This window comes from Mastacembelus armatus, chromosome 5, assembly GCF_900324485.2.
Source record: "Mastacembelus armatus chromosome 5, fMasArm1.2, whole genome shotgun sequence".
NCBI classification, from domain to species: Eukaryota; Metazoa; Chordata; class Actinopteri; order Synbranchiformes; family Mastacembelidae; genus Mastacembelus; species Mastacembelus armatus.
The window spans coordinates 22764850-22789956 of NC_046637.1; the positions used below are offsets into that span (position 1 = coordinate 22764850).

The window sequence follows — 25107 nt, forward strand, 5'->3', positions numbered from 1 at the left end:
TTTTATTTTAGGAAAGAGGCAGAGACATGATTTCATATAAATAGCAGTATAAATTATTTTATTTACAGAAACTTGTTACAAAACAAATATACTATACAATCTTTTTTCTTTAAATATTAATTCTAACCTATGTTTTTTTGTTCATGAATTACATAGCAGCCAATACATAAGTCCAGCTGAAAATGATTCTGAGAATGTATACAAAAAGAAAAAAAAATAATCTATACACGCTTTTACATAATATGAATGGTGGATTTACTTTTCCTCCAAGACAGGAGCTGTATTCTCTCTCACTTTCACATTCCAAGTCTATGGTACTAAAAAACATCTCAGTGATGTTTCCATGTACTGGAAACAATGGTCAACATGTTTGTGGAGTTTGAGGGTAAACAAAACACTTGATTGAAGGTTTTTACGTACAAAGCCCAGTAAACCAGAAAGGACCTAAGCCACACACTGAGGCTAACAGAAAATCTCATCTTATCTGGAAAAGGTGGATAACCCCCCCCCCAAAAAAAACAAGTGTTTCATACTGCAAATCTGACAAGCTCAGGTTTTTACCACATTTAGGGTTTGTAAGCAGATTTAAAAGCAAACTCCTAAACACTTTGAACATTCAAGTAAGGTAAAACAACCCAAAGAATACTGTCCTCAAACAGTCAGGGTGAAACAAATTCAGGCACTTCCTTAATTTGATATTTTCTTTTAAAAGCTGCAGACTATTTCTTTAACTAAAAGCTGTGATTCCAATTACTTGTTTTGCAAAGATGGTGCAAGCAGCTGGACTGTATGAAGTGTTCCCCTTCCTTGCAATAATTGCTCAAGTCCCTCCAACCTTTATAAACAAGTGTTTCACTCATGAAATGTCTTTAAGGTCTACAAAGTGTCTGACTGAAAGAGTCCATTGAAACTGCTTAGACAACGGGTACAGCTTCAAGCCTGCAGGACATCTAAAAATCACAGGCTAATTGGGTCAGATAGTAACTTTTTGTTACATTAATTCGTAGGCAACGTAAAACATCTTGTAAAAGCACATGTGATTGAGACCTTGAAAAAGCGAATAAAGGTATCTCTCATACAGACACATGCTACAGAGGCAACACTTCACCTTTGTTCCTCAAAGGATCTCAGTACATGATTCATGAGATGCTTCAGCTTCTACATGTAGGCGTATTGCATTATAGACTTGGCAGTGAACCACTTCAAATCGTCAAGTTCTCTGACATTTCAACATTTTTACTAAATAAATAATGACTTTTTAAATTGTACCAAAAATCCAGCGTGTATTAAAAATGCCTGTGCAAAAATACATATTTCACTATGTACAATTTGTTAACAAAATATGTATTCTCAGATAGGGATACTTCAATACTTGTTTGATACATAGGCTACAAAAAAAGCTAAATTAGGATTCCTTAAAAAAAATTTTTTCTCCTATACTTTTCCACACTATTTGACATCAGTGGAGGTTACATAAATCAACAAATGTTGCCAAACATTTCAGTATGTCCTGTGAAGCCATCTCCATGAATCTCGCACCATAAAACCCGCTAGACTATGCAAAGTAAGCAAACATCACACAGAAGTATTGCCTGATTTAAGACTCCATTTTGACAAAGGAATAGAGTAGAATGCCTGGCTATCTCTTCTACTGTGACCAATCTCGTTGATGCACACAAACATAGTGTTACGGTGAGGCATTGAAACTCACCATCCAGAGCTTGGGTAGTGGTTAAACACAAGAGGGACAATCATACCCACAGAAGACAGGTGACGTGCATAAAGTTTTCTCCAGTTAAGACGTACCATACCTGATTCCATATGTAGGAAAAAACAAAACATTACAATTCACATCTGCCCGCAAGCAACTGTGAACTCTACACAGCTGTGGTTCAAAAATTAGTAAGCTGTGGCAATAATATAGTTTGCACAGGTTCTCTTCATATTCACACAGGCACCATCACCGTTTCATGAGCAAGACTGCCCACCTTTTAACTAAAAAAAGAAAACGTAGTTGGCAAAGCTAAGAGCAGCTTTTGGCTAGCTTTGGGGACAACTAAGCAGTGCCTGTGGAGAAAGTAGTTAGTGCTGTTCACAGTTGGGGGTAGGTCTACTTGTGGCTATCCTTTTACACAATGAAAAGATTCAGAAAATGAACGTGTCATCAAGAGCAAGCTCGCTCTCTCTAACAAAAGATTCAATCAAATGGGCACATCAGGCATCCTTTTCACATTTGAAAGCACAACTGTCTCCATCACGTCTACAAAGACTCTTTGTAGTTCAGTGTAAAAAGCTCATAAGAAATCATAAAAAGGTAACACTTGCATAATTATCCTGGGTAATAAAAGAACTGACCAGATCATCCTTATGGGCTCGTCTCAGGCCACTGCGTGCAACCCGAGGTTATTCAACGTGTTGCCAGAGAGGCCGACTGATGTAAAAGTGAAACAGGCTGATTGATTAAGGTGTTGCAAGTAACAGTTTGCGGCTCTTCCTGTTCTCTTTCCAAGGCTTCTGAGATTGGGTGCTGGGGGAGGAGTCAAGCTGAAAATTCCAGTAGTCCAGCAGAATCTGACATGAGAAAAATACACGCGCGCACATTCACACACTCATTCTTTAACAAACACGGAAGTGAGCAGCTTGTTGTCTCTCCAGTTGCTCAGCGTCATCACGGCTTGTTGCAGCAGCCCTTAACCTGAACCAAATGAGTTTTGAACCGCAGCTCAAGAGACCCATAGTTGTTGCTACTGTTCCTCTTACCTCCGACCAGACAGGAAGACCTCTCAGAATACTGGGACAACACGTGTGTGTGGGGGGGACCTCACACTCATTAGACCCCTGGCACTCCATGCTGCTATCCTCACACAGTGCCACTGCCCCCCCCCTGCACACACACATGGCTTTGGGAGAATTAGTAAGGACCACACTGACTTCACTGGGCAGTCCAGATCATCTCCACCCTGAGGATTGTGGGAAGCTGAGAGTAATGTGAGTTTGATTTTAAAAGGCCTCGTGCTGTCCAGAGCAGTACGTGGAAAGCTCTGGACTATTCCCTGTCTGCCTGCCGGTTCCATACAATGAAGTCGGACATCGCTGTCAGGGACGAGCCTTTGGCTGCAAGAGAAGGATAGAATATTCATGTCAAAATGGTTGTAATCTGTCTGCATACTTGTTCTATTAACTACTCAGCATTTTGTATTTCGCTGCAAATATGTTTGTTTTAGGTGAACACACTGTATGAAGCTCTATAAGTGTAAAACGCCACCAGCTTCCTCAGTAACTAACTGACAGGCTGACTATGTGAAAGCTGTGATTCCTCATCAGTTTCACATGTTACAGCCATTTCATGAAGTAGAGATGCAAACAGTTTCCAGTCAACTTGTATTGTTTTTGTTCATTCTATCTGCATAAAATACAAACTGGTCAGATTCAACTTAAGGTCACCTGTGCTGCTTCACTTTATTTTTTAACAATTGATTTTGCCACCAATACACACTGATAGTTTCTCACACTGATTATTTCTATTTCTATATTTTATAAAATGGCAAAACATAAAAAATGCTGATTGCAAGTTTTCATAACAGGTGGCATCAAATACATGGTAAGACCAGCAGTTGAAAATGTAGTCAAAGGGAAAACTGGAGAGGAGAAGCTAGAACCAGTCAATGTGTGTATTCAAATGTGAAAAATGTATGGTTATGTATATTTATCTCATTAAAACACAAGTACTCCACCATTTCAAGATGAATTCTGATGAGCAAAGAGTATAAAACCCACCTGATGTAGATGGGAGTTATTAGGCAGCCCTGGTGTCCCTGGAATGCTCCGCCCATGCTTCCCATGGATGTTATTAATAGCAGGTGACTTGGCCACTTTGGGTCTACCTGGTCCAGGTCCCCCTCCGCCTCCTCCAAGCCCTCCGCCCCCACCTGTGTTATTAATGCCACTGGAGGCAGGAGAGCTTTTGCGCTTCTTGCCCTCCAGGCGCCCGTCTGACGTGTGGTGGCTGAAGCTGGTGTGATGGTCAGATGAGGACTGGTGGTGGACAAAGGGTCCAAGGGAAAGGGTGGAGTCACTGCTGTTCATCACCACACTCATACGCTTGATGGATTCCGCAGGGCTGCCTGAGGGAGGACCTCGTGCAGGGGGCCCTGAGAAGCCGCCTGCCGAACCTCCAGAAGGCTCGGCCTTGAGGCTAAGTGAATTGGTTCGCACAGTGGGGCCACAGTTAAGGCCCACACTGTGGACACCGCTGTGGGAGGAGGACAGTGATGTTGAGGATGAAGGGCCTAATGAGCTGTGGTGGTAGGTGCTCCCTGAGCTGCCAACATTTGCACAGTTCTTCTTAAAAGAAGAGGAGGAGGAAGAGTAGTTCGGATTAGAAGAGAAGGATTCACAGGAGCCGTGGGATGAAGAGAGGAGAGAGCTGTTCTTCCTCTTCTTCCCCGAGCTGAAGCTAGTGCTGCTACTGTTACTGTTCGCTCCACTGCTGCTCCCACCAGTGGAGTTAGGGACGGCCGGTGTGGAGGAAACTGAGATGAAGTCCTTCGGCCTGAAAGAAGATGATGACTTGGTAGTGCTGCTGCTGGAGGAGCGGGACTTGAGCGCCCGGCCTGAGGCTAGGGAAGGAGCTGAAGATGATGATGATGATGAAGATGAGTGGGCTGAAGGCATCTGCGGCGACGAAGACACTTGTCGGGCCTGCGTGGTGCCATAGGCCGGGTGCTCAGCCCCGCCCTGTGGGGAGCTGCGGGCATTTAAGGTGGTCCCATAGGAGAGCACTGACTTGCCCTCATACTGGCTATAAGGAGTCTGGGGCAAGGTGGCAGGGGGGCCCAGGAAGCCTGAAGAGGGAGTGCTACTGTGAGAATTTGTGCTTGTCCTATGGGTAGGTGCAACAGAGGAGGAGTTCTCCAAGGCCAAGGGGATTTTCCTGTAACCAAACAGACCATGACTCCCTTAAGCTGTTAACAAGTCAAGAATTCTGGCTGTGACAGAATTCAATTATAGGTGTAGGTATTACAGAGAGACATAATTGAATCTAAGCTGGACAGACTTACTTCCACATCTGAGAGTTGACATGCTTGTCCATCATTGTGGTTAGGGCACATCGCACTCTGTCCCATCGGCGGTCAAAGGAGTAACAGCCTCTTCCAAACAGTCGACTTCCAAATGTACAGTACTGGGAAAAGAAGCAAGGAACACAGTTGTGCTACTCATACGTTTCTAATTAACTGAACTCTCAAATCTAACACAGATTATTTTTATAAATATGCAAAACATAAAAATGCTGCAACATGACAAAAACAAACATTCATGGTACTTACAGCTGCCGGTCGAGGGTGATAACCTGAATAATGACAGTCCAGTTTGTCAGCATTGTCCTCTCGCTCCTCGTTCTCGCCCTCATCACTGGAGGGCCGGGAAAACCCATCGTGGGTAGTTGGGGGATGATGTGGTGACTCGTGGACTACTACAGGGTCTCCAGGGGTACCACCACCGTGACTGCTGTTTAATCTGATGGACAAATTGTGTGATTGATCCTTTTCATCTTAAGCATATTTAAGGAAACCAATGCTGAATTGGAACTATGTTTGACTTCTCAGTTATTAGGGTTTTGGACCTACGCATCAGTTACATTTGTTTGTCAGCAGCTCCTGGCCATTCACTGAACAAACAGGCTGCACTTGATTGGTCCAGCTCACTACATAGCATGTGAGTCCCAAAAAGCTCAGTGTTAATCATAACATACCAGCATGAAGGCTGCAACACATAAATAACAGGAAATTTGTATGATTTAAAGAGCTGTCTTTGGATATTATGCTCAGTAAATGTGCCAGATGGAAAAAATAGACTAAACATATAAAAGATGAAGGCCACTGTGGGTCTTTAATGGTACTTAAATAGCACTTTAAAGTGAAGAGAGGAGCGCAATAAAAGTTGCTATTGATCCTCTGTAGTAAATTCACAAGCTACCCAGCAGTGTGTAAAAATAACTCAAATTATATGTTAGTTACCATCAACGTCGACTTCAACAGCTGTAACAAACTGATGAACACAATAATTTGTCAACAGATATGATCCAATAAAATACATTGTTAGATGTGCCATTGAGTACTTTTAATTTTGGTACATTTAGTATATTTGTCTGCTGATACTTTTGTACCTTTATTTAGGTCAAATTTGAACTGCTGACTTACTTGTATCAGAGTATTATTACAGTATTGCAGCTATAGCTACACTTAAGTAAATGATCTCAGTACTTCTTCCTCCACTGCACTGATGTATAGGCAAACATTTAATCACTGGCTAAGAGAATCAATATGACATTATGTTATGATCACACTAGCGATTTATGCTCACACTAGGAATGCTAGTTTGTCTGGTATCCCAAAACACAATAAATACTCTCACATAATGAAACACTAGAAACAGGTCTCGCTCTGCACTCACCGTGGAAGACCAGGGCTGTAAAATTTGGGCTTGCTGAGTGGCAAAGGCTTAGTGGAGTCTGGGGCAGGGCCATTGCCATGAGAAACCTGGTGGGCGTCATGGGCAGCGGTGAGGTGGGAGGAGGGGTGTGGGTCCCTGAGAGGGGGGTTTTGCTGGGAATGGGGTTGGTGTTCTCTCTCCCTCTCCCGCTCCCTTGCTCTGTTCTTGTGCTCTGCCAGCAATGTGTCAAAGCGCTTCCTCCGCCCTGGCACCGCCCTCCGCTGGCTTAAGGAATGTGTCTGACAAGACATGGAAACATTACATTCAAAATTTCTGTTTGCAAAACTCAAAGGATTTTGGGGATATGCATGTGATATTGATCAACCAAGTCTTATAATATTCTACTTTATATTGTCATCCTCATGAAAAACAATTAATTGATCCTGTCAAGTGAGAACTGTGTATCCAAAACTTAATATAGCTTATCCTGCTGCATCATAAAGTTCCATCATTGTCCAAAAACTATTCAACAAACAATTTGCTGTACTGCATGTCTGCACTGAGTGATGGTCCTTGAATACAGACAATATAGTTCATTTTGTCTCAAACTGTCTTGCTGCCAGTCTTTGGCACACCAAATCTGTGGCTGAAATTTGTTTTCACTTGTGTATTTAAACTGGCCAGAACTGCAATTACCAAATAGAGTGAAATGTGTTTTATTTAGCTTTCTGCCATGACAGTGACCACGACATTAGTTTTCTCTAAGGGTGGGCTGGGTGAATTTGTAGTTCTGCTTGGTAATCATGATACAAGCAATTTGGTTTGTACAAAAGCTGTGTGGGAGGGCACAAAAACTGTTCATAATATCACTCAGAATTGTAACGGCCACAGAGACAGTTAACCAGCTGGAGGGCTTAGTCACATTGGTGATTGAGCTCTCCTTGCACTACTCAGTGACACTGTACATTACTCTATACCCAGTAATTTATGGAGCACTGAAATTACTACCAGTTGCTATGAGTTTTGACACTTTGCTATCACCACAACTGAACCAGTAAATGAGAGATAATTCTAGATAGATCCTGTTTCTTTAATAATACTGGACAAATAACACTGAACAAGCAGCTGTGGCTGTGTGGCAACAATGAAAAGTAACATTTACAGCAAATCTAAAGCTGGAAAGTTATGTGAAGTAGCTTCTATTTCTCAGTGAAAACTAGTAAAACTAGCTTTTTTCACCGAAGAATGCAAACTTAACCTGCTCACATATGTTGAACCATGTAAAGAGACATTTGGATTAAACTGCCCTGTTTGTTTTTCAACTATCCCCAGTCTACATACTGCTGATTACCTGATATCTCACACACTCTCAATCGGGTCAATCAATCAGAAGCTGGAAGATACCAGTTCACTTTGTCTTCCCCTACATCTGAGATGGAGCAGACTTGTCTAGCCTTGGTTAAGACACTGCTTCTCCAAGTATGTCTAAAATGTGCACTTTCCACTTTTAGAAATTAGGAAAATACTGCTGCAATCTCACAAACTTATACTTCAATAGACAAACATTAAAGATAATTCAATTTTGAAATTAAAATTTGTTCCTTTAAATTTTTTTTTTTTAAAACAGAAGGAAAACTGTAGAACATCGCCAGCCTTATATTTAAATCATTTACTAGAAATCAACAGTACACAAGAGAGGCAGCAGCGAGACTTGTTACCTTGCATGTTAGAGATCTTGTGCATGGTTTCCGAGCTGTCATATCCATAACGCCACAGTGGATATCTGGATTGAACTCACGTTCTAAAGGCACACAGGAGGAGTGAGGAAGAACTGTTATAACTGTTATAACATTTGCTAAACTGCAAGACGTGTTGTATACTACACTCTGCACTTGCTGACTACTACACAAATATGTCAATCTATACAGAATTTATAAATCATATCTTACGATGTTAACAGGTCAAAGTTACAACTGTTTTTTTCCCCGCCATCCAGCTCACCTGTCACTTTCTTGTTATTGTGGCGTCTGCTACCGACACTGCTGCTGCTGTCCTGTTTTTTGTCCGAGAGGACTGAGAGGTGGCCCTTGCCATTGGGAATCTGACCAGGGGCCAGTAATGGAGGCTTTGGTATGGAGGGACAGTTAAGGCCTGGTTTAAGGGCTGATGAGGAAGAGGAAGAGGTGGTGATGGTGCTAGTGGTGGAGCTCACAGTGGTGCTAGAGGAGGATGTGGCAGAGGATGAGGTGTTGGTAGGTGCAGATGGAGTCTGCACCAGCTTAGATGACGAGTCCACCCTCAGATGTATCTTCTCCACCTTGACAGCCGGGGTGAGGCTGGAAGAGAAGGTTACAGAGATGAAGAGGGCAGCAAGGAGGAAGCTGAGAGTTAGAAACACTGAGCCGGTGAGAAAGGCATGGTAAGAGACAGATGTGCACGTATGGATGGAGCTGGGAGGACAAAACATAAAACTAACATCCATCATTTAGCAAAGGCTCAAAAAACATGCATATCAATGTATTACTTTTCTGACTAATCCTGGAGACACATTCGAGTAGTTGAAATAGATTTTCATAATAAAGCTCTTAAATGACAGTAAATGTGGATCGTTGATCATTAACTATAAATACAGTAAATTAGGAGAGTTTAAACACAATTTGCGTCAACCAGTGCTGAGAAAAGAAAATGAGAATTTTATACCAGAATATGTACGTGCAGACTACTGTGATCTAGTCTGTTTTGTAAAAATGTATTAAGTTTATAAAGATGAAAGAGCAGACGGGAATATCAGTTCTGGCTTTGTAAGTTTGAATATGATAAATCAAGATTATCTATCACATCAACTGAAAGTAAGTGAACAGTCATGCTCACTGCTCTGCAACATTCCCATTGACAAACTAGTCAAACCACAGCTATTGAAAGGACAACTGAGGCAACAATCAGCAAATTGTGATTTTCCTGATGAATATTAATATCTGGTTTCTATATAAAGAATCTTGTAAAACTATCCAATCAGACAGAAGCTATGCCAGAATTTGAGAGAAGATCCATTTAGCTCAAACCTACTTATTACTGAATAATGTCAATTATATATTTGTAATGAGTAATCATGACATCTAGAAGTAACTACATTAAACCATTGTCAGATGTGACATGTTTGTTATTGTAATAACTGGATTGAGAACCCTTAATAATGCTGACTGTCACTGTTTGAGCTTTAAGGTTATGATTATAAAGGGATAAGATTACACACACACATACACATATATATATATATATATATATATATATATACATACACACACACACACACACACACACACACACATATATATATGCATATATAAAATTCCATATAAGTTTAACAGACATTGTAACAACTATGTTCATCAACTTTCTGTAACTGTTACAGGACAAAAACAGATTCCTTATTTTTTTCAAACCTAAAAAAAGATTGGTGTGTCTGAGCATTTTAACTAGACAACAGTCAAGATGTCTTTTTTGTTGTTTTACTAAATCATGAAATTATCAATCATAGCAGAGTAAATCCACCAGCAACAGTTATGATTACAGAAAGTGAAATCAACAATCACCTCTTGTTGCAGCCTGTTAAGATGCTGTGTAATTAAAATTGAAGCTTCTGCCAAAATATTAAAAATTGTTTCACATAGAAATCACCCAGACCTTAACTGGCCCTCAATATTAAAGAATTAATCCTCCTGCCCCTCTCTATATTCTGCAACCGTAAAAGCAAACAACACTTTGAATGTTACACTGAAACTTACTTCTTGTCTTGCTGGAGCATCCTGAAGGGTGGAAAGGGGGGTCTCCGCTGAATGCCTGGCAGCTTCTCTTTGGCTGGTTTGAGGAGTTTGGGATTAGAGGAGGAAGAGGATGCTGAAGTAGAGGACAAACTGGATCCAGCTGTGGAAGGTCGACCTCCGCTTGCCACTCCAGCAACGGAACCCGAGCCGAGCCCAGACCCAAGCCCACTGCCACTGCTCCGGTTCCTGCCTGACACGGAGAAAGGCGAGGTGGAGGCTGGCTTGCTGGCTGAACTGTGTCTTCTCTCTGGAGCGACAGTATAAACCAGGCTGGCATTAAAACACAGTAATTAACTTAATTAGATGATCATAATTTGGCAAGAGAAAGCTTTGATCAAGCACCGCAGCAAACTAGTCTATCAGTCAAATCATGGAAATATGTGGGCCTGGAGTCAGGAGAAAAGAGAGGGCACATGGGAACAGAGAAATCTTCATCTGTTAGAAGTAAGCAGTTTATCTTGACAACAAATAAGCAAAATTTGTGATACACAGTAGCTCAGCCTGAAATAGAACCTGTCAACAGGTCAAGAGCTTCATTTACCTGCCTGAGAACAGCTAGTGTGCAAACTGATAAAAGGCAGTATGACAACACAAAAGGTTAGGATGATACTGAGCTGTGGAAGGAATGACAAAAATAGAAGAAAGAAAAATATGCTCATCACTGACTGCTTACATCCAAGACTGAATATTTTTACCATAGGCAAAAAACAAAAAAAAAAAGCAAAACAAAAAAAAACTACTCCATGGTTTCCAATTTAAACAAACATGGTGTGCATCTACACACAAGCACTGTTTTCATAGCTCTAGAACATTTTTTAACATTTCCACTGCTGTTCTACAAGTGATTCATTTCATAGAGCCTGGAGTTCATTAGATACCACACCAGACACTACCAAAGAAAACCTGCACCAAAGTTTTGAATCTCGCCCAGGCAGTAGCTATACTTGGTCTCTGGGGTCACAGAGGGGTCACCCAGACAGACAATCCTGCTGGTCTGACCATAAGCGGAGAGAGAGATGAGTTCAGGACAAACAGACAACTAAATGTTAACTTGACCCTCTTGCTGTCAACACTTTGGTGCATGAGCACAACAGCAAAGAATGAGTTGAGAATGTAAGAGGATATGGCTTCAGCAGTAGTAAGAGGTTTTGGTAGAAAGCATTTGCCATTAACTACTGTGGTGAAGCGTGAGCCCAGTTATCTAACCTTTTACTGGCTAACTCCACAGTGTAGCTGAGAAATGGGCTGTTGGCCAAAAACTGTCTCAGCAGGTGAGCTGCAAACAAGCTTGTTGCTGCAGAAACAGTGAAGGCGATACCAATATTCACACACGCACGCACGCGCATGCACGCACACGCACACGCACACACACACACACACACACACACACAGAGCTGCCACTCCCCGATTACCCCCTCCCCTCCCCACGCACGCACACACCGAGAAAAAAACATACAGCTACGGCGCACTTAACCTTTTTCTAAGTGCCCTCTGCTCACCTTCAGGCCTAAACACCCTTTACACCCATTAATGATACACTCCACATATCTTCCCTCCCACTTCTCTCTGGTCAAATAACCCCAAGGTCTTCTCACTCCATTCCTCCCTCTTTTTCCTGCTGTCTTGTCCTGTCCCACTCAGTCAATAGCACACCGCACACAAAGTCACATCAGGAACCCTCAGCATGACACAAAGCAGTGAGGTAGGAGAGCCAACCCCAGCGACAGTGGAAGAGAAATAAAGAGACAGGATAAATGTGGGGGGAAGGGGGGCAGAGACAAGTAACAGGAGGAGCCCTAACCTAACATCCTCTTTCACACTGACATACACTTGGCTCCATGCTAAGGGGAATCCCTGGCTGCAGGAGTGAAGAAAAAAAACATCAATGTGCAAGTGTGACAGCCTTACCAGCATCTCACCAGGCACCATGTTTAAACCGTAGCACAGCATGGTTGTGTGAACTATTTGAATAACAATAACCTTGTTTTTACAACAAAAATGAAAACTACACTACTGTTAGTGACGACTATCTGAGCTCAAAGTGCATAATCCAAAAATGTGCTTTCTTTCCAGCCAAGATAATGTGTGTGTGAGGAGAGCTGTAAGGAGACAAGTCTTTGACAAGTTGACAATTGAATGCATAAAACGGGAGCCAGGCTTGCAGCTTCCTAGTATGTGGTGAGTGTCACCCCTGCTGGGATCAGCCTCAGCCGAGAAGTACAAACACCTAATAGGAGACAGATGAGCTTCAAGAAGCATGGTAATATCATATTGAGACAATCTCAATGGTGCTGAGTTCAGTGCCACTGCCCCTTTTTAATGCCACATGGATCTTCCCATAATGACATCAGAGAGGGGAAGATGGGAGAAAAATCACAGCTTTAGCACTCGTACTTGTATAGTTGCCACAGAATTTTACTTTACTTTTACTGGTATAGAGCTGCATCAATTGGTCAGAGAAGAAAATATTTTTTCAGCGTAAGACATTTATCAATCAAAGCATTCAAATGTTCTCTGGGTCTATCTTTACAAATGTGAAGATTTGATAATTAACACCTTACAGAAGAATGAAATGGCTGCTTAAAACCACTGTGTGTGTGAAATCAGTTTATTTTTGGTGTTCGCACTCTATGGATGAGATTGTGCAGATGTTTGCAAGAAACGATACAATTCACAATGCCCATGACCACCTGCTGTGATGTCACTATTGTTTGATATCATAGGCACTGGAATACCCTCCAGTGTTTATCTACTTCTCATTTAAAATCCACAGGAAGGACTGAACACCGGATGCTATAGAACAAAAGAAATCATCTGGTCCAGACAGGATAGTATAAGGCTATATTGTCTAACTGTGGGAGGAGTCCTTTCTTTTGAGCGCTATTGACAACAGCAAGGACAATTCCTCTAGGAGCCATTTGCGGTTATACCTCCCTCTTGTGGCTGACCTTGGCAACTGTAACTGCAGTCAGACTTCATGGGAAACTCATGTGACTGAAAAGAATTCAGTTCAGTTAAACTTAATCCACATTTAGGACAAAAAAGATCAGAAAAACAGAATGCCAATCAGAAATTTCTGATTCAGATGTTGACAGTGTAGGAAGGGACAAAAATGGTATGTGTCACACGCAGCCTTCCTCACCATTTCAAGAAAATAAGCTTGGGGGGTGAACAGGCAGCTTATTTATTTCAGCAACTGTGGGCGTTTGTGAACTTACCGTGAATACTGTCAAGATGTGACGTAATCACTAGAATGATAGACCTATAATTCATCCATTTACTTGAGCGCACTAGTCAAATATCCAGCTGTGGAAATCTCTGCACTGAAACGCACACACACACATCTCTAAAGTATTAACAGAACCAGAAATCTGATCTTTGGTGTACGTGTTAAAACAGTACATTACTGGGAAGATAGACATTAAACATTAACAGGGGAATTGTTATCACAAGTGAAACAGTGAGTGAGAGATAAATAAATAAATAAATCAAACACTGGTGTACCCTCTCACATTGCTACATGGAAAAGGAAAAGTAGCTAGGGAATACAAAGGTGGTGGGTAAAGTAATACCACAGTGTGTTAAGGTGTGAAATATCTTCTGGGGATACTGAAGTGGTATGTGGTATAGGGTTCCTACAGGTAGAAATTACTTTGTTACTACATACATAAATGTCTACATACACCCCTTCCTTGTATTTGGTAAGCTATAAAATTCACAAACTTTAAAACATACCTCTGCAATGAGTTTGCATGAAGAACGCATATAGTAGTGCTCTAATGCATGCATATTTGTATGTATGTGCAGGTGCATGACACTTACCATAGTGTGCTTGGAAGGCTTGGGGCTTGACTACCTGACCACAATGGCTGCACATCACCAGGTAGAAGTCATCCTGTGCAGGACACTGGCCAAATATGGGCATATCTGCATATTGGAAGAATCAACCAGACAGGACACAAGTTAAGGAACGGCAAATAAAATAGACCTGTATTCATCTGGTGCCCAGGTTGGCGGCAGTTTCTACACTAAAACTAAAAAAAAAAAAAAAAAAAACAATTTGCTGTCAAAACACTGTAACTGAGCAAGAGAGGGTAATTCGAGGTTGATGGTATTGTCTATATATATATAACACCAAAAGAATAAATAATGATGCCTAATGCAAAGAGAGATTAAGGGGTAACAATTAAAATGTGAACAGACACGACTGTGGAACCCTAAAAACCTTTGTCAACTCAGTGCAGTGTAGTACCTCTGTCCAGAGCTCAATGAATTAAAGATTAACAAATGTTTCTTTTTTTCTTCCTTTGGCACACGGAGACCCTTCATCACCACCAAGGTGGTGCAATTTTCAGGCACATGAAACTCACAAGAAGCACCAATGCCAAGGTATGTGCACTTGGTGTCTGCAGCTCCACCATCTCCAGCCACTTAATAGTAGGAACCAATCCTCATGCTTCACAAGCCACTCTAAGACAAATCAGAGGGAAATGCTGCTTCTCACCAGAATGTGATCAAAATTTACCCTGGCGCAGAGAACCAGAAACCACCTAATTAAGGAGACTAATTAAGAAATTGCCTGGGGCGTTATGATGAGATGAGCAGAGGAGAGCATACAAGAGGCGAGAAGTGGAGTCCCTCTTCAATACATACTCTGCCAGGGTCGTCAAGGGTTCTTAAACATCACTGGTCGAGTCTGGAAGGGATAAGGGCCATTAAGCAGAGACCATATAAAAGGGTCTACCTGGTGGGTTCCCTCTCAGGGAGGTCGGTGGCAAAGGCTTGTATAGATGAACTGACAAACCTAATGCTGCTTAATGCGTGCCAGTTGTTTAGAGCCACTCCACCAAGTGTCTCCTTCAACAGCAGTGAAGAGAAAAGACTTTTTTTCACCACGACTGAGGGCTGCCACTGAGAAAAGGAAAATCTCTTCATTTAATGGACAAAGGCATGTAAATGATATACAGCTTGAGTCAGAAAGCACAGTGCTGATGTGCACAAGCAAGGGTCAACTTTGCAAAGAGAACAAGTGCAGAGATGTGATGCTAAGGGTAGTATTCAGTAGCTGCCAGCTGCAAAAGCACAAGACATTAAAGCCACTGTTGGAAGACAGCCTGAAAGTTCTGGGCAAGTTTTCTGTTCTGCGTGTCTGTTTACATCTCATTTTCTCTGGAAGCCTACACCACTTGAAATTTAATGTTATAATGAAAGAGCAAACATATTCGCTAAATCAATTCCAATGTATTCTCCATTATAATTCCACCTTCTCCCCAGTTTTTTTATTGAAACAGGGCAAGAGCTGAGGAGTCCAACAAGCAAACCACATTTGCTCACTGGATCAATAGCAAGGTCAAACAAGACTCATTCCCAAACTGCTGCTGTTGTTCACTTGGATCGCTCTCCAACTATAAAAGCAGCCCAGCTAGTTCACCCTGCCATTCTGCATTCAAGCCACTGCCACTGACTAAACTATACCACTAAAATAGGTTGACTTGAAAAGTGGTCTAAGGCCACTTTGTCTGCCCCATTCTCAATCTCCATTTTCTTCTTGTGCAAGGAAAAGATGAAATTGATAAAGAGAGAAATGAAGTCAGCATGGAGGAGAAGGTGGAGATAGAACTGAACAAAGCCAAGAAACAAGCACAGTGGACAAAGAAAAAAACAAAACAGAGAAACAGAGCAGAGAAGCAGGCCGAGGCCTCAGTGAAAAATAAAGAGTGAGCAGAGGACCAGAGATGAAAGAAAGCCTGTAAGCACAAAGCAGAGGACGAGAATGAGAATCCAGTTAATTTCAGCACCCTCATCCACAGCAGTGATGAATGATCTAGGTGGAGTAGTGGCAGCTCTGGCTAACTATGAGCAACACAGACAATGGCTTAATCTGACTGGGGACTAAAGCTGGCACTACATTTCCCAACTTCCCTGAACATTATGGAGCTACTGTAAAATGTACTGAAAGCAAAAACATAAGTACATTCACCAATCATTAACTGCCAAACATTTTAATAAAGTGTATATTAATCATCAGTGTGTGGTAGAATGGCAGTTTCACCACAGGAGAAATCTGGTGGTGAGTCATGGAGGAGAGGTGTAGTCATCCACTTGTAATACCCCCACAAGACACGCACACAGAATTACATTCTATGAATCCACACTTCTGCCACGAGCAGCATGTGTTGATCAGCCCCATGACACAAGCAACACAAACTGACAGACGCTGCTACATGATAGAGACATGTTTCAAGCCAGCCGCGTGGCCCATAAGGTAGCAGCCTTTACTAAAGCCTGATGCATACTCTGCGAGAACAGAGAAATTTGTTCATTTTCTCGAGGTGGTCAGAATAAGAACAAAGTATTGGTAACAAAGTATAAGAACAAAGGACATTCCATACCCCACAAGAAACTCAACTGCAGAACTCCTGGGAAGTCCCCACACATTACACACGCTAAGCATTGTGGGAATATGGCAAAAACTACAATACAGCGGTTAAGATATTGCTATCTTACGACAGACGCTCTCTTCCGTACACAACATTCAGGCTACCTCTTTCCATGAATAATTAGCCATTTGTGTGTCTTCATATGCATTAGAAGATGTGTTATAAAGATTTTCATCCTTCTTCACCGTCTCTGCCAGCTGTTCCGCAAAACTATCCATTGCTATGACAACCGCCAGTGAAAAAAGCAGGAAGACCATATTTCCGCTTTCTGTATTAACCATGCCCACTTCAAATTTCTGACCAATCACACAATAGCTGTCGGACACCACATGAGAAAAACGCTCTACCCAGGTGATGTGTCGAGAACAAGCTACAAGAACTCCCAAACCAGGGCTGCTAGAAAAAAAAAAAAAAAAAGAAATTCTTTTCTCGCAGCTCTAGGAGAGAACAAATTTGTCTGTTCTCGCGGAGTATGTATGGGCCTTAAGACTGTTCTGTCCCTCTGCCTTCCTATGAAAGTGCAATACAACACTCAACACAGGGAATACAACACTCATCAAACAGCATTTCTTCAGACATCACTCAAGTTAAGTCCAAGTCACCACCTAAAAATATATTCATCTTAATGCAATGTACATTTTAAATATTCTGTTCAATGCCATCCCATAAGAGACAAGTATGGAATAGGACATTTGGTGCTTAAATTGTGCAATGCTCTTAAGGGTATGAACACGGGCCACATTGTTGACCAGTGCAAATGCTACATTAGATAAGTGCTCTGGCAAGAAGTCTGCAATTAACCCTTTCCCTACAGAAACATGTGCAAGAAATAAACTAAAACTACATACATGCTGATGACCATGCTAAGTGATATGACTTCAGACAGATACCCTGTCCTGCCAATACACAGTTAGACAGCAGTGGACTTATTGGAATAAAGACTTATTCCAAAAGAAACACTTCAATATGAGTGACCAGAAGTGTTCTATATTATGAGCCATTTACTTGGAAACCTAAGAATCTCTGTTACACTTTTTCATAGCAAGGGGATCACAATGTCAATGGCTACTGAATTAACTGAATTAACCACACTTTCAGGTTGGTTGCCTAATTAACTACTTAAAGGGAGACTTGATTTTCGATGAGATTTCAATATTTTGAATGCTGGATGTTTATATCAATGGACCTGAAACTTTACTCTGGACTACTTATCGGACAAGCTCTTTGTAAATATTTCCAGAAACATCTGCTGGATGACACATTTTGTCATGACTTTTATCATTTAAAAACGTACCTTTGGTGGTGAAACTAATACCAGGCCTGGCAACAGGAAAAATCAACTAAAACTAATCAAGGTGTTTCCAAAAATAAAACTGCAGTACAAAGTGATGTGCAGCATCACTCTGTGGCTCAGAAGCCAGGCGATGTATGCTTCTAACATTGTGTACTTTATCACCTGTGCCAGATTATGTCATTTCTCTGTATCCTACCATGACTGACCTATTTCCTGTTACTGCGTATTAAGACTTTCAGCCTTCCAAAAAAAAAAAAAAAATACTGGCCAAACCTACATCATGCTTCATCTTAAGACAGAAATGCAAGAATAACCAGTAATCAATCATACAAGCTAGGACCTCACGATCTATTTCTTTGTTATCAGAATAGTCTGGTTGATTTATTTTAGGCTCAGTGATAGCAGGGTTTCAGAGTTTAGATTTGTCGGGTCCCAATAAATTAGATCTCTATATGCTATGTTGGTGGTTCAAAAACATTCAAAAGTTACCTTAACTATTGCATGTGGTTCAATTTGTTTACAAGTGCTACAGTTGTACAGTTGTTTATATTTTGTGTTGAGGCAATGTGTGTAACTCAGACAATAAATATATGACTAGAAAGGGGATTTTTACTTGCTATTTTAACAGTCAAATTTCAATTTAGTGGTTGTCTGAGAAATTACACAACCATCTACTGATTAACTATTAAAATGTTTGCTACCTTACACTTCTTCAGGTAGCAAACCTTACTGTTGTCTTAAGTGAGAAAAATGGAGAATGGTGAAAGGTTTCATATGTAAAATGGCAGAAATTTGGATTTAGTGCAATGAGGTTCATAAAATACTCTCTGCAAACACAGTATGTCACTGTGTTACTATGTTTGGGCCTATACTCAACTACAGCGAGTCTAACTTGTTAACCGTTAAGTTATTTTAGGGACATATGTAAATGTCAACTACCACACGATTAACAAGCACGTGTTTCATCGATTGTATCCGGTGGTCCAGTCAATTCATGATGCGCATGATTTACAGGAGACTTGCATTCCGGCCGAGCGACGCGTGTAAAGTGTTTGAATCCATGTGTGCAAACCCCCAGAACCAAAATACACCTTTGGCCCTAGAGGAAAAAAACACTCACCTTCTCTGCACAAACGCATGGCTTCTCGATTTTTCCCGAAGTCTTTGAAACTTTCCTCCGATTCAGCACCTGAAAATGAGGGGATCCGACACACAGACAAATAAATAGTTGCACTTGCTTGGCTGCCCGTGCTGTTGCTACCAGTAGCGTTTCTTCATATTCCACCAAAAACTGCATGCAATCGGCCAAAAAAGGACGGGACTGGCAACTGACGTGCTCTACCTCGCTTTCTCGCGCACATTCGGGACGCTAGGGAACTCACCGTCGTTGCCGTGGAGTTTGGCGGCGTCGACCCAGCTGCTCCAAGGCTGTCCCAGCATTATTTCTGGACTAGGCAAGGATCTCCGCTCCGCAACAGTCGCCATTGCTGTGGAGCCTTCTCCCCGCTGGATCTGCTGCTGCTTCAGCTGCTGCCTGGCCGCTCGGCGCTGTTCCCCTCTGACGTCATCCTCGGCCCTTTCCGACATTCTTTCCGCTACAATGTAACAACACAAGAGTCAGCGCTGGTCGCGCTCGGGATAGGGCGACTTTTTCACTGACTGACACGGGCAAACGCGTGTTGTTTCACCGAGCCCGCCCCTCAAAAAACCCTCGGTGTGTGGCCACTACACAAGCAACAAGTACAAAGCTTATACAACACATTACATGTACCGAATACGCTGCTCTTAAGGTCTCCTGGCTAGTTAGCTTTAGCTTTAATCCATTACAATTCATGCAGCGCTCGACTCGGTGGCTAATGTTAAAACTGCCTTGTTAAAGATAACATACAGGTACAGAAGCTCTGGTTCGCTCACTTGTTTTCCCACACAGTATAGTATTATATAACCTACATTCAAAAATACACACAATACATATACATAAGTCCTTTGTAAGACCGGGCCGACCTACAGAATGATCACAATAGGTTTAACAGTAAGGAAATGTTTGTCAGCATTCCTTGCAAAATGCATCAAGCTGCATGGATTTTGGAATAGTTGTGAAAATGCAAAGTCTGTTCACCATTATATCAGTTACTGCCTTCTGAGGCAATTAGTAATCTTGGAATATATAAATAAATAAATAAATAAATATTCAATTTCTCACTTATACAACAATCAGGTAAGCTTGAAATCTAAAATGTATCAGCCATAACTTCACATTTTTTCATGACTTTGCAATGACAGGAATACAACCTTTCATGTCTTAAGTCCTAAGAGATGTTTACTTATGCAGAAATGGACCAACTTAGTGTTGGATAAATGTGAATCAAATAATATTTTTGCAGATAAGTTAATTTGATCTTTATCGATGTGGATCAGCAACTGTTATTTTGCCATCGTAATAAAGACAGGTTCAAATTATACAGTTCAGGTTAATAATTAAACATTATGTCTAAGATACATTAATAACACTTGAGATTTAAGACTAAATTGTTGGACCTGTAATAATTAAAAGTGTAGACAGTAACCCACAGACAAGGTTGTTGTTTTTTTAAACTTTCACTATCAAAATGAAATGTTCCTCATCTACACCAACTGTCAAAAGCTGACAAAGAAAACAAAAAAAGGAAGCTGACAACATTCAGAGTAGACTAAAATAAATGATACACTTGCCTTAAAGAGTTCCAATCTTCTATATGGATCATTAATTCTGTGAAAACTTTTTTATTGCCCTTAAATCTTGTGACATTCTTCAAACATAACTATCGGTCTGACAGAATAATAGGGACACTTTCTACACTGATATAGAGGTCTTACTCATTATTTAAAAACATACAAAAAATCCTTTTGAATAGCAGAAAGGTTTTATGTATTGCCATTTGACATGCACGCTGAAGAGCTTTGAGCAAAAATGGCCTTGGCCCTCAGTTGGTAGTTTATCAGTTTAGAAAGTCAGCTTTGTCTTTAGATAAAAGCTTGGCCTGAAGATGTTGCTAAGATCTCATAGAAATGCTTTCTTATCTCTAATCTTTATTAACTGCACTTGTGTACACCTCAGTCAAATATTCATGCTAAGTATGATCCTGTAAGTTACATAACTTTTATCTTAGAGTGTTTAGATATTTCCCTTAAAAAAAAAACTACACATATTATATAATATTACTAATTCAACAAACAGTGGGACCACATTTTATTCTACAGATATATGTACTAGCTCTTCTATATTAAATTACTTGTATACACAACATTGCAATTTATCAAAATACTGGATCAATACTCTGAATCAACAAGTATTTCCCACAATGACACAAAACAGTATTTTTTGTTGTTTTTACAAGAGGCATCCACAGTAAATTTCAGGTTTTCGCTGAAATGTGTAACTACGCATTCAGTATGTGGAAGACATTTTAATGGAATCGAGCTGTGACTTTTTTCTGTTACCAGTGCATTTCTTTCACCAGCACGCTATTTGTTTCCTGACACAGTGAATAGCAGCAATTTTTGGTCTGGGATGGGATCAGTGTTTTTTTTTAAGCATCCAAAATTTATATGGATGCTTGTGATATTTGTCTAAAATACAAATATCACAGGATTTTCTTAAATGCTCTTATACACATACTTAATGCCTGAAGGGTTCACCTGACCCCATCTTGCCTGACCAGGATCTACTGACTTTGTAACTTTTTACCTATGGCATTTTTTGGCTAAGCCCCCCTGTACAATATCAGGCACTCCAATTCAAATATCTTGCATACTGCTTTTGTGAAATTAAAGGTGCTAACATTGTAGTGTTGTATACAGTAGGTTATCTGAAAACATAGATTAATATGGTACAGCTATTAAAACATTATGAAAAGCGGTGAGATCTTACCTTGACAAAAAAAGATAAAAGGAACTTATTTTTTATTCAATCAGCCGATCCTCATCAGTTTGGGTAATCGCTGTCTGCCACACACACTGGAGAGGAATTCTGGAGACACACACACATAAACAAGCATTAAGGGAAGATGAGTCAGTATCTGTTTCTTGACAGAGTCAACAGGGAATTACAAGTCTGTGTCTGGAAGGTAACACTGTCCTCTCTGGGCCTTGTCACCACTGTACAGTAATCCAATCCATTAAGCATCATCCCTAATCACCTCTCCATCCCCAAAGTAATCCCATTTCAAGAATGAAACCATACTTTTATCCTTATTTTTCTTGTCTCAACTGATGCAAAACATACTGTAATATATTCATGGAAGTAGCCAATGACTTGATTAGGCAGCAAACAAAGCCATATACTGATAACTGCTGTTTCTGAAGTACAACCACTTGCTCGAGATTGATTTATATTTGCATAATACTTCTAAAGTTGTTTGCCATAAGCTTTTTCTGCAACTTATTAAATCTTCTGCTCTAGCCTATTAAAGCCCAGGACCAAATGAACTAACTTCAAACTCTATTCTATATAATTTGGAAATGCAGTACACAGCTGTCAGTTAAAAAAATGTAATACATAAGTACTATGTTGATATGCTGGGTATCACTAGAAAATTCAACTGAAGATTTCACACTTTGTTCAGATTGTTACTACAGCAAAAACTGAAGTGTGAGACTCCAGAAAGTAAAAAGACGTTTTAGCTGTTAACCTTATAATGGCAAGGTAAGTATTAATGATCATGCACCACATAAATTCTGAAATATGTTGGGCTTTTTGTGTGCAGGTAAAAAGGTATCATCATGTGGAATTTATATTATGTTATATAATTCATACCTGTAGTGTACCTAAGATGTAGCCTACAGACCTTTTCACAGCAGACATTTATTGACTTGCCATACTACAGAAGGCAAAATCTTATGTATAACTGATAATAATGGTGCTTTGTTCCATGTAGGTGAACAAGTGAGCCAGTGTGCTCAATATTTAGCAGATTCAATATTTAGATTTGCCTGGGCACTGGCAAATCCACTAGTGATGTAAGTAGCTACATCTGTGGAAATTCATCCATCCGTCCATTATCTATACCCACTTATTCCTATTTAGGGTCACCGGGATCTGCTGGAGCCTATCCCAGGTCTCTTTGGGTGAAAGGCAGGGGTGCACCCCAGACAGGTTGCTAGTCCATTGCAGATGGAAATCTTTTATTTTTATTTAAATGTGTAAAACATCATACACTGGATATATAATCTATAATGTTATACATTGTAAATGTATAAGTGCAGGTGTGTAGGTGTGATGTAAAACTGCTTAAAATTGAACTGTTTCTGTAATTATTACTAACTGAGGAAACAGAGAGATTGATGTGGCAGTTGAAGACTTTGATTAAACTGGGAAAAGTCTCTGATTTTCTTAAATAAGCTCAGTGATTCCCAGTTCCCGACATGGGTCCATTGGGTCAAATGTCCTCATCTATCATAGCTTTCTCCTACTACTCTGAAGCCAAAAGTGAACTGTCAGGCCTTTGCTATGGCTTGCATTTTTACTCGCCAAACACAAATATAACTAATAGCAGTGATAATGGCTACATCCTTTTTTCAAATTTACAGTGCCCTCAGTGCTGTTTTCAAACTTGAACTTAAATTATTGATATAAACAACATCTAACACGTTTAAAGGTCCAGCATTCTCCATCAGAGCTGCCTGTCAGATGGTCAAATGGCTTAAGTAACCCCACCAACAAACCAACACCATCCACGCCACGGTTGCTCATCTGTGCAGAGATGTGACAGGGTGTTAGGTTTGAACTTCTTCTAAAAACAATTCTATGTCAGACATGTACAGGAGGAGACCATTTCCAAAGCTAATCCCTCATCCAACCAAAGTTCAGACCAAACATACTGGCTTCTTTAGACTCATGACCAAAAAGCTTTTTTTTTTTTTTCATCTTTTCCACATTTCTGTAGCTGACAAAAAAGTGTTACCATCCAAATACTTAAAAATGATACTTTCTCAGTGCAGGTAAACTGTTTTCCAACCAGATCTGTACATATCTAACCCATATGGGACCTCCAGTGAGACATTAAGTGCACATGGTTATATTATTTTGTCCACCCCATTTATATCAATGAGGTCAGGATAAACAAGAGAGACACCTTTTTGTATAATGCAGTAAAGTTCAACGGCACCCTGCAACTTTAACACCGTCATGATGTCAATTGAATTAGACTGCCTTAGGCTTTATCTATGTGTACCTAATAAATTGCTCGAATAGGACTATGATATGAAAGCAAAAGTGCATGGCTGGACACCTGACTTACTTAGTTAACAGGAACCAAGAAGAGCCAGCAGTTTAGCGTTGCTGTGTCCTCTCCCACACACTTAAACATAATAACGCTCATTAACTTTATTTTATTTATTTGTTAAAAAAAATAGAAAAGGCGGAGTAGGCTTTAATCGTAAACGCGAATGTGTAAAAAATACACAGGTGTATCAGAAGCAGTGTCATGACACCAGGCTTGCAATCAGTGTGGGTGTGAGGCTGGTCCAAACGCTACAAGAGAACAGTGGTGGCTGCATTAGCCTGCTAGCTACTGCCCGTAGCCAGCCATGACTAGCGTTAGCCTGACAGCACAGCAGAAGTCATTAGCAGCCGTCACGGATCGACAACAACTTCACTCTTACCAAGGCTCTGGGTGCTGTAGAAGTAACCGTAACACCAGGTAGATGTATATCAACTGAAAGCACTGGACAAAGGAGACAGGAGACGGTGGGAAAGAGCGAGTGCAGAGCTCAGCCTCTGTGGAGGTCTTCACCTGGTGCTTCCATGTCTGTTTACCAGACTGCATTCTGGGACAGAGACGTCACGTCGCCAGGACGCACGCACAGGCTGATAAATTACAGCTAATAGCTTCTTCATCATCCTCTCATCAATGAAGTATTTCGTGGCACCAAGCCTAAAGTGTCGCAAACAAGGTCAAAGATGTTTCATATGAGACACTGCATAGACTTTATCAGCTGAAAGATGTGGCTACTTCAAATATTTAAAACTGATGGCCTGTGTGGGTATAGTGATCAAGTTACCAGCAAAATTATTTCAGTTTATTACTAGAGTTTAGATCAGACTTTATGTAAAATTAAAAGTAAACAGCCGTAGTCT

General features: G+C 40.7%; 1 protein-coding gene across 1 annotated transcript; it reads right to left on the reverse strand.

Moving 5' to 3' along the window:
- Nucleotides 1-30: 30 nt before the first annotated feature.
- atxn7 (ataxin 7) lies at nt 31-24778 on the reverse strand. Its single transcript, XM_026306225.1, has 13 exons — nt 24633-24778; nt 21901-21999; nt 19373-19585; nt 19111-19179; nt 14079-14183; nt 10218-10503; nt 8434-8768; nt 8151-8233; nt 6454-6731; nt 5328-5517; nt 5061-5182; nt 3778-4933; nt 31-3114 (listed from the first exon to the last, which is right to left on the reverse strand). The coding sequence occupies exons 3-13, from the start codon at nt 19575-19577 to the stop codon at nt 3097-3099; spliced, it is 2847 nt and encodes a 948-aa protein (XP_026162010.1). The 5' UTR covers nt 19578-19585; nt 21901-21999; nt 24633-24778; the 3' UTR covers nt 31-3096.
- Nucleotides 24779-25107: the final 329 nt, after the last annotated feature.